This window comes from Trachemys scripta, chromosome 9 (genome assembly GCF_013100865.1).
Source record: "Trachemys scripta elegans isolate TJP31775 chromosome 9, CAS_Tse_1.0, whole genome shotgun sequence".
In the NCBI taxonomy this organism is placed as follows: domain Eukaryota; kingdom Metazoa; phylum Chordata; order Testudines; family Emydidae; genus Trachemys; species Trachemys scripta.
Genome location: NC_048306.1, coordinates 17744842 through 17764470, shown reverse-complemented (window position 1 = coordinate 17764470; position 19629 = coordinate 17744842). Strand labels below are relative to the sequence as shown.

The 19629-nt window shown below is 42.7% G+C and overlaps 1 protein-coding gene and 1 long non-coding RNA gene across 4 annotated transcripts in view; one reads left to right on the top strand and one right to left on the bottom strand.

Annotated features, from left to right (window-relative positions):
* The window catches only part of LOC117883026, a 108791-nt gene extending 93127 nt beyond the window's left edge, over nucleotides 1-15664 (bottom strand). For 2 of the 3 annotated variants that reach the window (XR_004647159.1, XR_004647161.1), the window contains exon 1: nucleotides 15313-15664. This is a non-coding gene — a long non-coding RNA (uncharacterized LOC117883026). Of the gene's footprint in view, nucleotides 1-10816; nucleotides 10858-15312 lie in introns of all 3 variants that reach the window. The other variant, XR_004647160.1, reaches the window with a different exon arrangement.
* A 106-nt stretch (nucleotides 15665-15770) lies between these two features.
* The window catches only part of IRS4 (insulin receptor substrate 4), a 30128-nt gene continuing 26269 nt past the window's right edge, over nucleotides 15771-19629 (top strand). The window contains exon 1 of the mRNA XM_034781142.1: nucleotides 15771-19543. Within this exon, the coding sequence (XP_034637033.1) occupies nucleotides 16003-19543 (3541 nt within the window). The 5' untranslated portion in view covers nucleotides 15771-16002. The remainder of the gene's footprint in view (nucleotides 19544-19629) is intronic.

Genomic DNA, 19629 nt, shown 5'->3' with positions numbered 1-19629 from the left:
CCATACTTCTTTAACTTGGCAGCAAGAATACTGTGGGAGACCGTATCAAAAGCTTTGCTAAAGTCAAGGAATAACTCATCCACTGCTTTCCCCTCATCCACAGAGCCAGTTATCTCATCATAGAAGGGAATTAGGTTAGTCAGGCACATAGCTCTGCTCCCATATGCACCAGCCATTAGAGCTGACTGGACTTAAGGGAGGGAGTATGCTGTGTCTGGCAATGGACTGACACACTATATTCCCCACTTACACAACACAGGACCTAAGGGAATTGTGACTCAAAGGACTGCTTCTGAGTCATAATTTCTTTTTTAGCTCCTCCTGGAGTGGCACAGCTAATTCCTACCCCATATTCCAGACTATGAGCAATGCCTTCATCTAGTCCTGATTTCTCAAACTTGCAAATGAGACCAAAACATTTGATGGATTTGCTGTTATGAATTAAACCTGGCCTGTGCACCAATTGGATGATACAGCCAAAACTCTAAAATGACAAATTCCAGTGGTTTTCAGAAGTGGACAATAAGGGGAACTGTTAATATCAACAATTATTTCATATTAAATATTGTTTCTCCAAGTTAGTTCATATTTAACACAACAAGCGGTTTTAACATTTACATCAGGTAAGAGCACACCTCTTTTTTAGTTATCTCCATCAACATTAATTGTACAAGACTAATAGATATTTATGTCAGAGAAGTAACCCTCCATTCTACATGACTTTTAACAGCTAAAACACAATAGTCATGTATTTAAAAAAATATCTACGTTATTGACCTAGTATAAGGCTTAGAATCATATATACATGAAAAACATATCACTTAATCATCAATCAAATAACAGAAAAGTTCCTTAATATTCAACCTGACAATGTATGTTAATTTTAGCTACTTTGGGTCATTATGTTTTTAAACAATTAAAGATATTGGAGGGAAGTGGGGGGAATAACATGCTAACAATGAGCAAACACACTTTAATTCAAAATGAAATAAAAAACTAACAATAATTTATGATATCGTCAATAAATTAAAATCCCATGTTGGAGGAAGTTAATTACTGGAACAATTTATTTTAAAAGTTTATTCTTGTAAACATGTTTATGGCAAATGAAGAGATTCAAAACATCCTTTTTTTCACTGCACCACAATGTTTCTTTGTTCCACTGTTCCAGATTCCCCTAAACAGTGAAAACATTGCTAAGCTTTATAAATCATTCATGCTAAGCATAATAAATAATTGTCTTTGTAATCAAGGACTATAAATAAATCTCAGCTATTATTCAGCGGCAAGCCAGGATAGATAAACAGTTCAATTCTTACGTGATAAAGCAACATCTCAGAACTATTTAAAACAAAACGGACAGTGCCATGGGCACAACACAAGTTAAAAATCTAGCAAATAGTGTCAACATTTTAAGAAGCTTAGTATACTCCGATAGGGGGTAATGCTGAGTGACCTCAAATGCTACTGAAATCAGTGGGACTTGGAAGGCCTCAGCACCTTGTAGGATGGAGTCTTAGGGTATGTATACACGGCAATTAGACACCCTTGGCTGGCCCGTGCCACCTGACTCAGACTCGCAGGGCTCAGGTTAAGGGCTGTTTAATTGTGGTGTATACGTGACCATCTCACCTCACAGGGTCCTAGAGTCCAGGTCCCAGCCCAAGCATCTACATTGCAATTAAACAGCCCATTAGCCCGAGCCCCACGAGCCCAAGTCACCTGGTATGGGCGAGCCGTGGGTTTTTAATTGCAGAGTAGATATAGCCTCACAGTCCTGCTCCCTGTGAAGACCATGTTGTAATTGACTCAAATGGGAAAAAGCTTCGGCCCTGGTTGAATAGATTTAATTCTTGTCTGCATTTAGGATTTTTGCACCAGTGTAGTTATGTTGGTGTAAACACTCAGTACAGATGTGCTGCACTGGCATGAAGCTGAATTTGTATCAACTTATCCTGGTTTGAAACCCTAGAACCAGCTGTAATTTCTGAGGCATCTCCAGTCAAAACACACAAACAGTATCTTCTCCAAGCAGTATTAAAATCAAAGCTGACTTATCAGAGATTCAGTTTTCAATTGTCTTGATTTATATTTCTCAAATATTTTTTTTTATAATCCTTGCAAATCTAGTAGGATGCTGAAAATCTAACCCCCCCCCATAGAAATATACACTAAATCTAGACATATTTTAGGTGTTTCCAGCAAAAATGATCATGACTATTGTTTCTGTTAGGCCCCCTTCCTGTGGGACAGTTTCTCACATGCTTATTGTCACTAAAAGCCTGACTTCCACAGACATATTCAAGGAATGCAAGTTTATATTAGACTGGCACCCACAAGTGCCTTGTGTTGTAGTATTTTCATAATAAACTTTATTTATTTATTTATTTAAGGGAGTTATAAAGCAGCTAGAAAAATTTGCTTTGAACTAAAACCTGGCATACTAAGCTAAAATACTCCAGGATTAATTGCCTCTTGTCTATAGCAAAAATTCACTTTGCTGAATTGTGTCTGTAAGCCCCAGTGGGAACTCCTGCAGGAGTTATGCCTCAGTCATGTACAGATCCTTTGATAATGTAAAAAAAATCACACTTACTGCAACATCCTTTGAAGGGCTGCAGCATGCACTGCCATATATGTGGAGTCAGGTCTGTTGGCCAGTAAGGCCTGACCTCTCTATTTCCCCTTGAGGAGGCTATCACTGCTGTAGCTGTTAGCCTGGAAGACTCTGTGATCCATGAGTACAAAAATTGTGGCTGTTCCTTGTGCCTCCTCTGCTTCCCCTTGGCATCCTTGCAGAGTAGAGTACAATTTAGCCAGCATTTTGTCCATAGTGCACACCAGTGCTTTAAAAAGTAGATATGCTATTAAGCAAGGGGATAATTTATTAAAGCACAAATCAAGATCTGTGTACCTGCATAGGGGAATAAGAGATAAGACACCCCTTTACTCTCGTCCATGGGCAACTCACATTGTGGGTACAGCATGGGGGGAGAGAGTTGCCACCACACTGTCACTGCCTGGAAATGTGGGCAAGGAGTGGTTGGGGTGAGGTGGGGAGGGAACGGAGCTTTGACTCTGCATTCCCAAAGCCCTGGCTAGCACAGCTGGTGCAAATTACTTACTACCTGGAGGAAGGTGGAAACTTTACTCAGGATCAGTGGTGACGCTAGGATCTTTGTTCTGTTTGTTTAATAATAATACCCAAATTAAAACATTTTCTCTTTCTGATGGAATGTCCAACATCCTTACAAGTAGGTCTGCATGACAGCTGGAGGCAGTTCTGAGCTGTCAATCAGAGGCCCCCTGCAGCAGAAAGACCAGATCATCAACTTTTCCAATAAAATGCTCAGAATGCTCTGCCTCGGCTGCAAGGCAGCATTGCAGGTGGTAGAACCAGCTCCTTTCCTGAGGAGAATTTTCCCTAACAGGAGTTTTTTTCTCAAAAGTGTTTTTTTCTGAGTCAGTCTCTCTTCTTCTGTGGTAACGGCTACTCTCAAGCTCAACTGACCATATCTTACTCCATCTTGGTCCTTTATGAGAAACACAAGTCTAAAAAAAGTAAGATTCTAGTCCATGCTCTTAATAAGGACAAGAAAAGTCAAAATTAAGTCAAAAATTTTAAAAAATCAGATAATTAAAAAATGCCAGTACCACCCATCTTGCTCTTCTAGTTGTTCATAATCCATTAACAAGATTCATAGATTCATAGATTCTAGGACTGGAAGGGTCCTCGAGAGGTCATCGAGTCCAGTCCCCTGCCCGCATGGCAGGACTAAATACTGTCTAGACCATCCCTGATAGACATTTATCTAACCTACTCTTAAATATCTCCAGAGATGGAGATTCCACAACCTCCCTAGGCAATTTATTCCAGTGTTTAACCACCCTGACAGTTAGGAACTTTTTCCTAATGTCCAACCTAGACCTCCCTTGCTGCAGTTTAAACCCATTGCTTCTTGTTCTATCCTGAGAGGCTAAGGTGAACAAGTTTTCTCCCTCCTCCTTATGACACCCTTTTAAATACCTGAAAACTGCTATCATGTCCCCTCTCAGTCTTCTCTTTTCCAAACTAAACAAACCCAGTTCTTTCAGCCTTCCTTCATAGGTCATGATATTCACTTGTTTGTGGAGAATGAGTCATGAGACAGAGAGAGAGGCTGTTTCCATTGAAAATGTTTTGAGAAAATGATTTTGAGGCCATCTCTATACGCAAAACTCAAGATAATTCTTCTGTATGAAATAGGTATAGTTCTTTCCCCTCCAGTATCAGGAAGGAAGTTGTAATTCCTGTCAATAAGATAATGAAGGAGGTTATAGAGACTAAATGAGAGCAGCACAACAAGAACTGCACATTGAAGTCAGATTCATAGATTCCAAGGCCAGAAAGGACCATTGTAATCATCTAGTCTGACCTCCTCTGTAACACAGGCCACAGAACTTCCCCAAAATAATTCCTAGAGCAGATCTTTTAGAAAAAACATCCAATCTTGGTTTAAAAATTGTCAGTGACAGAATCCACCATGATCTTTGGTAAATTGTTGCAAAGGTTATTACTCTCACCATTAAAAATGTATGCCCTATTTCCAGTCTGAATTTGTCTAGCTTCAACTTCCAGCCATTGGATCATGTTAGATATAGACCAAAGAGCCCATTATTAGATATTTGTACCCCCTGTCAATACTCATAAACTGTAATTAAGACATCCCTTCACCTTCTCTTTGTTAAGCTAGACAGATTGAGCTCCTTGAGTCTATCACTATAATGAATGTTTTTCTAATCCTTTAATCGTTCTTGTGGCTCTTCTCTAAACCTCTCCTGTTTATCAACATCCTTCTTGAATTGTGGGCACCAGAACTGGATACAATATTCCAGCAGTGGTCACACCAGTGCCAAATACAGAGGTAAAATAACCTCTCTACTCCTACTTGAGGCTCCCCCTATTAAAGCACCATGTACACCTCTACCCCGAAATAACATGAATTCGGATATAACGCGGTAAAGCAGCGCTCCGGCGGGGTGGGGCTGTGCACTCCGGCGGATCAAAGCAAGTTCAATATAACACGGTTTCACCTATAATGCAGTAAGATTTTTTGGCTCCCAAGGACAGCGTTATATCGGGGTAGAGGTGTATATATATTACCGGACTGGACTTTATTCTGCTTTCACATTATAAATGTGATCAAATCATGATCACTTGTGCCTAAAGTACCATTAATTTACCATTCATTTTGAGTTCTGTGATTCCTCTCTACCTGCTAGGATTCCATCTAATAAAGAATTCCCCTGTGTAGGCTGCAACATTTTTTGAGTTAGGAAATTGTCATCTATAATGTTTAGAAATTCCAATAATGTTTTAGTACTGGCAGCATGTTACTCAAATTGAAGTTGGCCATGATCACACAACTTTCCCCCCTCCATATTCTAGATAGGTACATAACAATGCAGTCATCCTGTTCCTAGTGTGATTTGGTGGTCCAGAGCAGGCCACAATTAGTACCCTATCTTGTGCTTGATTTGTTAGGACATAGATCCATAAGGGATTAAAGATAATTTTCTTCTGAGTTATCAGTGACTCTGAAACAGGTAATGCCATTTTTGACATACAGCACCACTTCTCCTCCCCTTTTGCTTACTCAAACCTTCCTCAGTAGGTTGTAACCATTGATTTAAATATTCCAATAGTCCAAATCATCCTACTAGGTTTCAGTAATACCAATTAGATTGAATTTATGCTCATAAATGAGCAATTCTAATTCCTCTTATTTGTTACCTGGACTCCTAGCATTGGTGTACAGGAAATTCAAGAATTTCTTCTCTTCATGTCTTTTGGTTCCTTGATTGTATTCTCAACAGCTTGATTTTGTGCTGAGTATTCACATCTTCCCTCCTTTTACAGTAAATTTAATCCTCTCATGACTATTCTAGACAACCTGTCCCCAAGGAGATTGGTCCTTCTTGTACTGAGATGGAGGTCATCCAAACTATAGAGCCTCCTGCCCTCATAGAAGGTGGACCAATGTTCCACAAACCAAAACTTTTTCCTTCTGTCAGTTAATGAAGTTTTACTGTTTCTAAGACAAGCCTAAATACACTCAATTCCTTAAGATGGATGCTGCTGTGCCATCTCATATTAAAAACATTCTGATCCCCAGGGAACGGAACATTTTTCCTTCAAGGAGAAGTTAGACTCTTAAACTGAAGCTGCCCTCTGAAGAAACTATAAGAAGTTAGACATACTTTGCAAACGTCTGTCTTTCTATCTGCTCCGCCAAGGATATCATAACCTGGCATGAACCTCCCACTATCAGGCAGGGAGGACATGACTTACTTGTCCATGACTGATGGATCTTCCCCACAGAAGTTAAACTGACAGGTAAAGCACTTTTTTTTTTAATTTAGAAAATTTATCAGGATAAATCTAATGAGCTGAAATAACAACTGGAATGGCCAAACCACCTGGCAAAATACAAAATGGGCTGAACTGTAGTCTTTAGATAGTTTACATTCACACATCCAAGAGGTATTTTGTTAATTATACACTTAGGATTTAGCCCAATGATAGATAACAACATCTGTTCAGAAGAGCCCCAGTATCAGAAAGGAAATCAACAGGAAGGTGCATTTATTAACCTGTGTGGAGAAGCCCATACTATGCCTGTATCAAGCCAGTCCTGTTAGTTTTTTCTGTTCATGAACACTAGAATTTGCCAAATTGACCCCAAATTAGGAATGTACTGTGCACCATTTTTAGTTCACATTTATTTATAAAACTGTTCCTCCTCTTCCACCCTGCTTTTTCTCCAGAGATATTAAATTTTAAAATAAAAGTTTAAATCCTGCCTAGTATACCATGCTGGCTTTAAGATCCAGCAAAAATCTATACTTGACACAGATTAAACAAAAATAAACCTTTATGTTTTTCACAATAAAACTTTGCACAAGGCTTCCAAATAATTTCAGGATCACCATCACTAACAACCCAAAATCTAATAGCAAATGTCCACAAATAAGAAACCAAATACGCAGAATAATCTTAGTATTCATTCCTTATCCAGTGTGAAAATGTTTTGTAAATCTGACCATATGCCTTTGAAAAACAACACACTGTTTGTGGTTCTTTAACTGCATGGTGGCACTAACACCAGTTATACAAACAGTACAAAAATAAGCATTTGAGTATTTTCAGTAGACAATTCATTAGACGTAATTGTCTACTGAAAATACTCAAATGCTTATTTTTGACAGTTTGTATAACTGGGGTTACATAGATAGGATTACATAGATGGTAAAGGGTGTATGATAGGATTACATAGGGTGCTGAGCACCCAGAGCTCCCTCTGAGTTGAATTTGGCAATTCTAAAGCTCAGACCTTTAATCTCTTATTTTCATACAATCTTAAATTCAAACCCCTATATTTTCAAATGGTGTGAAAGTGAAGGTTTCTATTAGTTCAATACTCACAAATAAAAATAAATGAAATAGTTGAATGAAAAGAGTATTTTAGTTTTTAACTCATAACAAGAAAAGTACATATTCAAAGGACTTTGATAGATGGCAAGTCCTGCTAATTTACTACAAGGAAGTCCTCAGATAGCTTTGTCACAATGGTACTTTTAGCCTCTCAGAGGCATTAATAGATTTCACTTCACAATCATTTTTCTGAGATAGTGAAGTATTATTATTTCCATGTTACGGTTGGTGAACTGAGGCACAGGGTAGATTAGGTAATTTGCCCAAGGATGCACAGCAAGGCTATGATGAACGAGGGACTAAACCACAATCTCCTGAATTTCAGTCCAGTGCCTTAACCACAAGGCCATCCTTCCTCCCTACTTCAGTCTTCCAACTTTTTTTTAAATATTGCCACAATTTCCCCATTTTCTGACTTCATTAGGACATAGTTCTCACTATAAGTAGAATATCCTGTTTGTGATATGTTTATACACGGTCTTGATTTCCTTTTGGTTCCTTGTGCTGATTCAGTTTCCTGTAGGATTCTCATTAAACCCATATTGAGAATAGAACTGTACAGATGTTATCTAGGCCAGGCTACTTTGGAGCTGCAATGAGAGAATGGGACAGAGGGGTGAAGAGTTCTGGACATGACTAAATCCTTGTATGAATGGTTACATTGTTTTTTGTGTTGTTTATTAAAATGTTTAATAAAATATTAGAAATTTATCAAAAATAGCTATAAAATATAATTTTCATGAAACAAAATTAACTACTTGCACCTGTAGTATTGTCCATCCAAGTTCTTGTGTGTGCAAAGTCTCAGATATGCATATATTGTGACAGACTGATAATATCCTGAACAAACTGGATGGAACTTTACTGAATTAAATTAAACTGTATCAAATTAGGATTAATACTTTTGGGACATGTATTAAAAATGAAATTGTCTCTGTGTTATTGTGGCATTGTATGTACTTTCTCTAGCAGGGAGGGGAGATGTTAATATACTTCCTCCATTATCAACACTTTGAAGCCACTCACCTGATGGCCACATACACCTCCTCCCCTCCACATCCCAAGACCTCAGTTCTAGGCCTGTATGTTCTGACATCTTTATTGAGAAATGAACAGTAGAGGCAGGGAACTTTGCAGCCTGGAAATATTCCAGTTGAAGCAAGAAGGATACATGTCTCCACTCAAGAGAGGAAACAGATGGGGAGCTTGAAGCCTAAAAGTGGGTGCCCTAGCTGGACAACTGAGGGGATGTACAGGTGCAGTTGTCCTCAACTGTGACACATGTAAACTGCATTTGCCTGTTTAAGCTGAGTAATTTCCACATGCATAGCCAAAGTTTCCCATGTAAAAACCTGCCCATAAGGAAAATGAAAAACTTGAACTGCAGGTGGAATTTAAAGGCCAGATAATATAGTACCTCAGCAATATTCTTACCCAAGTTCAGACAGCTGGGTTACTTGGAATGCATTTGTTTTTTTGTATGAACATTTCATGAGACTTGATTTGGACCACAGAGTGGTAGCACTTAAAAAGACTTGCTTCTTTTTTTGCCTTTCAGTAGTTCTCACTCCCAGCCATACACCTGAGCATAGGGAGGATAAGTGTTGGAGATGGCAAAGAAGGAAACTCAACACCAACTCTCATAGTTTTGCATACCATTGCATTTACTCTGTTACTCATTACTAGCTTTAACAACATCTTAGCTTCTCAGATTCTTTGTTTTCAGGTCATGTCTTAATAGAGCTGATATTACTGCTCTATGTGGAATTTCACCATGGACATCCTCAGGACCCCTTTATTTGCTTCTCGCTGGTTCTGCAGCAGATGATGTAAATGGCTCTGCATTTTGGATCAATGTGAAATTTCTGCCAACCAGTGATTTCTTAATTACACTATTTTGTAGAAGTGATGACCAGCTATGGAAAATGACACTAAAAATCATGGTTCCAAATTTCTGGACATTTTATAATAAGCATTTATGCGGGTACATAATGGGGTGTGAAAAGAGTGCAAAAAACTGTCATTACTGCAACACAAAGGTAACCATAACTGCAGCACCTGCGCTCAAGGGACTGCAGAAACTGCTCCCAGCATGCACTGCAAAGAGGATAAGAAGGGGACCCTAACTTCCCTTTGCACTAACTGGAGAACAGCCTGGCTGCACTGCATGAAACAAAGTTGCACCATTGTTTTAGGATACTACAGCCTCAGCCCTCCCACTGCACACCAGGCATAATTCTTCCCTGAGCTCTTCATGGGATAGTGTAGCTTTTCACCATCTCCAACTTAGGTCAGTTTGGTCTTACAGAAATAAAAATTAAGAGTTGGAGAGTGAGTCCTGTCTAGTACACCTTTATGGTTGAAGAAGGACGAAGCTGCATTCCAGACTAATAGCCAGTGGAAACAGGATGGACAAATTAAAAAAAACATTGACATATAAACCATACAATAATTTGTGAACATTCCCATAGTAATATTGCATTGGTAGCTTGCAATGTACTGAAATTAAATCGCATCCCAGTATGTCTAGAAATCAGGGCTTAAATTCAACCAGAGCTGTCCAAAGTGGAGCTCCAGTAATTATTTTCAAACCTTGACTCCAGCCTGATGCTGTTGGTTCTCAATCAGGGGTCCATGGCCCTCTGGGGGGGCTATGAGCTGGTTTCAGGGGATTGATGGGGCCCCGTGGATGAAGCCTGGAGCCCTGAGCTCTGGCATGCCCCGCAGTGAAGAAGCCCTGAGCCCTGGTGTGCCCTGCAAGGCTGAAGCCACGAGTCCTGGCATACTCTCACCACACAAACTTTATAGCTTTATGTACCCAAGGCCCCAAACAATATCTATCTGAAGACAAACAAAACAAAATTTGTTGTTCTTTCTGCTAATATGAGTGAGGGTACGTGAATGTAACTTAGTTATCAAACTAACTTCAATGTTCCCCAATATCCATAGATAAATGAGGAGGACCTAGGGTCTAGGGAGGGCCAAGTACCCTTGCTGAGTTACAGAAACATTGTCAGAAAAGCCCGTTTCTATTACATCCACTGTGTCTGCAGCCAATTGCTCCCCTGAGCATACTTGGCTTAAAGAAAGATTTAGAATGATTGAATTATGCATAGATTATGGATACGTGATTTTTCTGAACCCATACTAGAAATTATGAATGATATAGAGTAGTACTAAGGAATTATAATGAGAAGAAAAAAATAAGTAGAAAACACTGATGATGCTCTTTGCTACGCACTGATACAGCTTAGTCATAGTTGCTATCAAACAAGCCCAGAGGTCTATGACCAAAGAAAACATAAAAAACCATAAATCCTTTATTTTAAAGTGTTTCCTTACTTTCTCCCACATATATCTTTCAGCAACCAGCTACGGGGAGCCTGCAAAAAGAGAGAGCTTCTTATCCCACAGCTTCAAACTCTTTAATATATATTATTTAAAATAATTGTAAAATATTCTTTCATATTCAAACAGCATTTACAAAGTGTCAAAAGAAATCCAAAGATGTTAAGATTTAGAACTGCACAATTCAGACATCCAAACAACCTTAACTCCATCCTATAATGACACCAGGAGAAAAAAAATTAAAACATTGAATGAGTCTTTACAAATCAGTTTAAATGTAATCTGAGATTACAAATATGATTATGCATTAATCATAATTGTATGGTTAATGCATGACATCACTACAGGGCAGAGTTAAAGTTGTTTGTGTGTTTTAGATGTTAATTTCCATATCTGATCATGTTTGAATATTTTAAGATTAGCATAAAAACATAAGAATGGCCATACTGGATCAGACCAATGGTTCATCTAGCCCAGTACCTGTCTTTCAGCAGTGGCTGATACCAGATGCTTAAGAGGGAATGAACAGAACTGGACAATTATCAAGTGAGCCATCCCCTGTCATCCAGTTCCAGCTTCTGGCAGTCAGAGATTTAGGGACACTCAAAGCATGGGGTTGCATCCCTGATCATCTTGCTTAATAGCCAATAGTTTAATAACCCTAGTCATGAACCAGGACCCAACTGTGTTTGGCACTGTAGATAGAACAAAAAGATTGTGTCTGCCCCAGAAGGCTTACAATCTAAGTGTGAGACAAGAGACAACAGATGGATATGAACAGATACATGGGAGAGTACAAAGAAACAATGAGAGAATATTGGTCAGCAATTGGTCTCAGCACACCAGCAGCCTAACCACTGTCAAGTTTTTTATAGGTATCACGGACAAGAAAAGATTTAGGAGGATTTTTAAGGAGGATAATGAGGTAGCTGTGCGGATGTTTACGGGGAGCTCCTCCCAAGCATGAGAAAAAGCATGAAGGTGCTTGTTTGAAAATTTAACAAGTGGGCGATAGAGGCTGGCATCATGGGCCAATCACAGGCAGGAGTTGACATCTTGATAATGAATGAGAGATGATTGGTAGGGTGGGGATAGGCAATGAAGGGCCTTGAAACAGGAGACAGGTAGCTTATATTTGATGTAATAGAGAAGTGGGAGACAGTGGAAAGATGCAAACGAGGAGTGACATGGTCAAAGTGGTAGGTTAGGAAAATAATCTTTGCAGCAAATCATAAACAGATATAAACAAGCAGATATAAGCAGATATTCTGAAGGAATGTTTTTACCCTTATATCACTGATATGTACTCAACCTTAACTCTAAATATACTTTAACATAGTCTCTTTCTGGGAATTAATATTAAAGATGAGAATGACAACTGTCTGTACTTCAGAACTCTATGGAATGCTTGAAACTAGCAGGAAACCTAGTTGCCTCTGCTCCACTGTTAGGCAAATACCACATTACTGAATCACAATAGTAAGGAGGAATTGAAATTGTCTCTGTTCTTGGCTGTTACACTTTATGGGCATGATTGTGCAACTCTTGGATGGTGTAAAGCTGGCTCATCCAGCTCCTACACTGACTGACTGCCCCCTCCGCCCTGGAAAGGGATGTATTGAAAGAGTAAGGGGACATGATGTAGGCAGGTAAGGGGCAGGAAAAAGATCCACTGTTCTCAGCTAGTGTAGGGTGAAGCTTTTGAATCAGGAAGCTGTAACCAGCTCTCTGACAATCTCTGGTCCTCTATTTAAACTCAGAGAGACATATTATCTAGCCATGAGGGAAGAAGAGGGAATTGAAATTTATGTGACACAAATGTCAATTCATGACTTGATTGTAAAATAAATGACAAGATAAGGGACCCCAATGCTGCCTTTTAGAACTTGTCTTCTTGCATTTGCTCAGTGCTTGCTTCTCACTTATTCTGTCATGTTTTGTCAGTACTTTGTGGAGCTGAATCAAAGCTCTTCATTAGGTTATGTTATTGACATGCCATGTCATATAGCTTCAAGACATTGCATCAAAATATCATAATATATGCAATAAATAGGGTCAAAATGTCATTGTGCCATGGCAGTGGCGCTCAACCTTATTACACAGGAGGGCCACATAAACCTGAGCACAACCTTGTGAGGGCCAAACAGATTCTCGTATGTACAGTAATTCATATGTATGTACAGGATTGTCTATTTAAAAATAAAGAAAAATCAGTGCATAAAAAGTGTATCAGAATGATAGAAAACAGGAAAAAAAAGTAAAGAACACATAATTAAACTCAAATGATGTAAATATGACAATAAAACGCTAATGAGTTGGCCGTTAGCATATTGTGTTGAAGCAGGCCATGGGCCTTATGAAATACTTTGGTGGGCCATGTACGGCCTGCAGGCCATAGGATGGATACCTGTGTGCTATGGCAAACTGGTACTGTGTTGCCTCAAAATAGTGACAACTGCATCAAAATAATAGGGGGTACTGTATCAAAATGGAGATGCTGTGTATCACAAGGGTGTTGCACTGTAATGAAATGGCATTGTGTCATGTTAGAACACAATACATCTGTACACTTCAGCACAGCATCCAAAGTGCCACATTGTGTCAAAACAGTGACAAGTGCCTAAAAATGACTGCATTTGATTAATGCAGTGCTATACAGTGCAAAATTGTGGCACACTATCAAAAGTGTATCAGACTATGTAAATACAATGATACACTACATCAAAACAGGTGACCCATATCAATATCTCTTAGCACAGCATCAATAGACAGCTACATCGTGTTAAAACAGGACTGCCCAGTATCACAGCACTTCACCATGCTAATGTGCCCTTGAAACTCCCTTACCAGAGGTGTGATGATGTCATTTTTAAGGGCAGCAAGTTCCTGAGCTGAGGAAAGATTTTGCGGAGATTCATTGTGGCACTTCTACCCTTGGCTTAAGCTCTGGCCTACTTCGAAGTACTGGTGGCCTCCGAGTAGTACAGTATACATTTGGTGTCGTGGGGACCCATTTCACCTTGCATTTGAAAAAGCTGGCTCAGTTTTCTGTAGGTGGGGTGTATTGGGTATATATGGGGGTGGTCAGGCTAGTTGGTATAGAAATTCCTGAGGACTGAATTTGTTGTGTAATATATGGGGTATGCCTGTGGCAATGGTCACTGTTTATATGGACAGTGTTCCTGTGGGGTTGGGTAAACTGTGTGTGTATGAAGGTGGATCTGAAGGAATAGTCAGTGTGTGTATGTGGACTATGTGCCTGGGGGATAGTGTGCATTGTGTGTAGAGGAGATGAATCTCGGAGAATGCTCATTGTACATGGGGGGCGGGGGCAGTGTCTAGGGGATTATGTGCATTGTGCATATATGGGGGGTGGTGTCTATAAAGCGGGTGGGCCTGTAGGGGTGTGTGTGTAAGGGGGTGGTTGGGCCTATGGAATGGTGTGCACTACGTATGTGTATATGTGTGGGAGTGAATCTGTGGGATGTGCTGTGTGCGTGGGGGGCAAATCTGTGAGTGGGGTGTGCTGTATGCATAGGAAGGGCGAGCCTGTGGGTGGGGTGCGCTGTGTGTTTGGGGAGTCTGAGTGGGGGGTGAGGTATGCATGGAAGGGGGGGGCTGAGCCTGTTGTGAGATGCACTGTGTGCATGGGAGGCCAAACTTGTGGATGGGGTGCGCTGTGTGCATGGGGGGTGTGCCATGTGTGTGGGAGGCTGAGCCTGTGGATAGGGTGCACTGTGTGTATGGGGGTGTGCTGTGTGCATGGGAGTGTGCTGGGGGTGTGGGAGGCTGAGCCTGTGGATAGGGTGCGCTGTGTGCTGTGTGGGGTGAGCCATGTGTGTGGGAGGCTGAGCCTGTAGATAAGGTGCGCTGTGCGTATGGGCGGTGAGTCTGTGGGTGGGATGCTTTGTGCCTATGGGGGTACGCGTTGTGTCTGTGGGTAGGTGTGCACTGTGTGTGGGAGGTGAGCCTGTGGGGGGTGAACTCCGTGTATGTCTGGTATGAATATACTATGTAAGTCGGGATGTGGGGGTGGGCACTGCGGGTGCGGGAGAAGAAGGGCCCTCCTTGGTCTTCCCTTCTCTGACACGCTCTCCGTCCCTTGACGCTACGGCTGTGTGCTCTTGAGCCCGTGTGTAAGGGGCTTCCTTCCAGCCCCCTCCCCTGTCTGAAGCAGCAGGGACGGTTGCCTTTGCACTCGGCCCCAACGGTCGCTCGCGCGCTGACGGGTTGTTTACTTCCTCGGCAGCGTCAGCAACCCCAACCCCCCCGCCGCCACCTCCTCCCTCCCCACTTTCTGTGGTTGGCTCCCCCAGCAGCCAATCACTGCTGCTTCCAAACTATAAACCTAGCGGAGGGGGAGGAAAATTCTCCTTTCAAAAAAAATAGTTGGAATACGCTACATTAGTCGGAGGTGCTGATTGGACGGGGCAGTAGGCGGTTCAAGCGCTGACTGGCATATCCGGCTGCTAATTACGCTAAATCCTCACCTCTCGTTGTACTCACTCTTCCACATACACGCCAAATCCCGCCTCCGTCTCCCGTATCTCTGTGTGTGAAGCGCTGATTGGACAATACACAAGTTGTCCATCCATCTGCCAGTCACCTTAAGCTCCGCCTAACTTTTCACCCTCTCTCCTCGCTTACATCGCCGACAGACAGAAGCTGTTGCCGACTTTCATTGGTCCAAAGCGCTGCCGATCCATCAGAACCTCTCCTCTTTCGGATTGCGCACAGACCCTCCACCTTTCCCGATTCCTGATTGGGCCACCTAGGAGCTGTCTACGTCTCTTATTGGTCTATTCCTCTGTCACTCCAGGGAGAGGCCGTTCGGCTCCCCATTCTCACCCTCACTCTACACACTGGAACACAGATGACCCCGCCCCCGGCTGATTGAAGCCCCGCCCCGTCCCCTGTACTCGCCCTCCCCCCTCCCTTGCAGCGTCACGTGATGTTTTCGCCGTGGTACCGCTGAGGCAGCTTGTGTGAGTGAGAGTAGCAGAGCCCGGCGCGTTGCGACCGGCCGGGAGCGGCGAGCGAGAGGGCAAGCGTTGCAGTGACTGGCGAGCTCGCGTACGGGACGGAGCGGAGCCCTCCGGCGCCTCATGTCCAGCCGGGCTTGGAGGACGCTTCCCTTGTGAGGGCGGATTCCCCCCTACCCCAGCTCGCTGGCCCCTAAGATGGCGAGTGGGATGAATGGCCCGGGCGGAGGAGGTGATAGTATCGCGGCCAGGGGCGCCGAGGCGGAGCTGGGCACCCGGAGCGTTGGAGGAGGGGTCGCACCCTGCCACGGGGCTGGAGTGCCTAGGACTGCTACTACGGCGGAGGAGCAGCAGGAGCTGGGCGAGAGCGGCCCCTACCCGCCCACTCAGCCTCACCACCTGCTGCTGCTGCTGAAAAGATCGCCCAGCGCCTCCTTGTGCCTGGTGCAGGAGGAGGAGGTGCCCGCTGCTGCGGCTCCCACAGGGCGAGGGGCCCTCTCTGGTGGGCGAGGTGGCCAGCCAGCTCCCACAGCACGAGGAGCTCCTCTTACAGCTGCTCCGTCCGTGGCTCCTGTGGGGGATGACGTGAGGAAATGTGGCTACCTGAGGAAGCAGAAGCATGGCCACAAGCGCTACTTCGTGCTGCGGGCTGAGAGCCACCTGGCCCCGGCGAGGCTTGAATACTATGACAGTGAGAAGAAGTTCAAGAGCAGCCTGAGGGCAGCGGCAGCTGCTAGTGGGTCTGCTGTCCTCTGCTGCCCCCCTCCCAAGCGAGTGATCCCCCTGTACCAGTGCTTCACAGTCAGCCGGAGGGCAGATGCCAAGCATAAGTACATCATTGCCCTTTATACCAAGGATGAATACTTTGCCATGTTGGCTGAGAATGAGGTGGAGCAGGAGGCCTGGTACCAGGCAATCAGTGAGCTCATGAACCAGAGCAAGAGGGGGTTCTTAGAACAGGAGGACCAGACAGATCAGCAGATGGATGAGGATGATGAACATTATGGAACTGCGCTTAGACCAGGCACCATATACAAAGAGGTGTGGCAGGTTAATGTGAAGCCCAAGGGACTGGGGCAGACAAAGAACCTGACTGGTGTGTACAGGTTGTGCCTATCTAGCAAGGCTATCTACCTAGTAAAGCTGAATTCAGAGGTACCTGCTGTCCACTTGCAGCTAATGAACATCCGCCGTTGTGGGCACTCAGAGAACTTCTTCTTTATTGAGGTGGGCAGATCTGCTTCCATTGGGCCTGGTGAACTGTGGATGCAAGTGGATGATTCAGTAGTTGCCCAGAATATGCATGAGACCTTCCTAGAGACCATGAAAGCTCTCAAGGCCTTTACAGAATTCAGGCCCCGCAGCAAGAGCCAGTCATCTGGTGGTGGCAGTGGTACCAATCCTATCTCCTTTATCACCACTAGGAGGCATCTGGGCAACCTGCCTCCTAGCCAGACTGGCTTGCAGAGAAGATCCAGAACTGAGTGTGTTACTGGGGGGACTCCGCCCACCACCAAGAGTAGCAGTTCATACCGCTTCAGAACATCTAGTGAAGGGGAAGGGACAATGACCAGACCTTTCAGATCAGTGACTGGGAGTCTGATCCATTTGAACACTGCAAGGATGAACTTGGGCCGGCAAGAAGGGAGTGGAAGGTACGTCAGAGCAGCTTTCACTTCTTCTTATCATACCAGGTCTGCCTCCCTCCCAGTGTCTCATTTCCCCTCCACCACCAGCCCCATTAGTGTTTCTTCCAGTAGTGGCCATGGCTCTGCCTCAGATACACTAACCAGGCCTTCCAGTTCATCTGTCTGTGGGTCCCCAAGTGATGGGGGCTTTATTTCTTCTGATGAATACGGCTCTAGCCCTGGGGATTTCAGGTACTTTCGTGTCAGAAGTAATACACCAGATTCCTTGGGAAACACACCACCTATCAGAGAAGAGAATTGTTTAAGTGAATACATGTCCATGAATAAACAGCAAACGGATGATAGCTCAAGGGATGACTATATGGAAGCTGAAAAATGCTTCAGAAAAAGAACTTATTCTCTGACTAAACCAACTTCTATAACAGTGCAGCAGAAAACAACACAAACCACGGCTTCTTTAGATGAAGATTCTGCAGGAAGGCACAGACAGTTACCTTGTTCAGAATCACCAAAATTAAAAGAGAGCCATGAACCTGACTACAGTGATGCTACCCTTGATTCTGTATGTAACCAAAGCAGAAGTAAAGCCAGGGATGATGGATACATGCCAATGATGCCAGGAGTTGCGTCTTCACTCGCAAGCAACAATGATTATTTGCCAATGACTCCTAAAAGTGTATCTGTCCCCAAACAAATTAGTAATTCTTGGTCGTCATCTCAGGTGGACTCCAGAGGATATATGATGATGTTTCCCAGGGCTAGTTCTTCACCTGTACGAAGTCCATTGGCTGGATGTATTTCTAAAGGGGGTAATGAAAAGGTGACAAATGAGTATATGGATATGTCACCTGGTAATTCAGCAGTTCCAAAACAGCCCAGTGATTCAAATTGTATTCATACCAACACTGTTTCCAAAGGCTTCAGTTCATATTTCTCTCTGCCACGAAGCTTTAAGACATTATCGGGACAAAATGGAGATCATAATGAATATGTTCCAATGTCCTCACCTGGAAAACTGTTATATGATGAACATGAAAATGTCAAATGTGTCAGTAGTGAACCATTAGCTAATGGCATTTCTAAATCATCTGCTGTGAAAGTGTCAGATGAAGGACTTGCACAGAACAGGGCTACCAGGCCTACAAGACTTCCCCTAGGTACAAGAGGAAGTAATACTATACCAAGAATGTACGATCGAACAGTTCCACCTGAGCCAACTAGCCCTGGTGAATACATAAATATTGATTTCAGTGAAAAAGCAAGTAATACACCATATTCTTTATCTGCCGAAGGATCTCCATCATCTCTAGGATCGAGTAGTGACCACAGACAGTCGCCACTTTCTGATTACATGAGTGTTGACCTTGATGTGCAGTCACCAAAAGTATCAAAGGAACTGTCAAATTCTTTAACAGATATTTCAATTTATGCAAGTTCCAGTATCCCCAGAAACCAGCCAAATGATTATGCTAGACTTTCATTTGATACTGCTTGTGTTAGCAGTACAAGTAGTAGGGCTGATGATTACACAGAGATGACTTTCAACATGGCAACGACACCACTTAGGCCTTTTACCGCAGAATCCAGCAATGGTATAAAGATTGATAGTCCTTCTTCCATTGTAAATCGACTGTGCATTGTTGACAGATATTCAGGTAGCAGTAGTTTCTCTGTTCCTAGCTCTGATTCTCCCATGGGACCTAAGGTGATTCGAGCTGACCCACAAGGCAGAAGAAGGCACAGTTCTGAAACATTCTCTTCTACTGGGGCTGTAACTACTTCCTCTTCTTTCTTTACTGATAGTAGCAAAAGACACAGCTCTGCCTCATTTGACAATGTTTGGTTGAAACCTGAGGAAAACATTTCTGATGGTCATGAAAGCAAGATGTCCAGGGATACCTCAACTGGATTTCAGAATGGCTTAAACTACATAGCTTTGAATTTATGTGATGATTCTATGAACTGTGAGGCAAGCACTAATACACCAACTTGCCATCTTCAAAATGGTACTTCAAATTTGGACAGTGGAGCTTATGTAAGCATAGATTTCACCAGATCTGATGGTTTGAAGTGTAACTCTGCAAGTAAAGGTTTGTAACTTTTAAAAAATGTTTTCATATGAAACGTTTTGGTACAGGAATTCAGTGTCACAGTTGATATAAACAGTAATTGACTT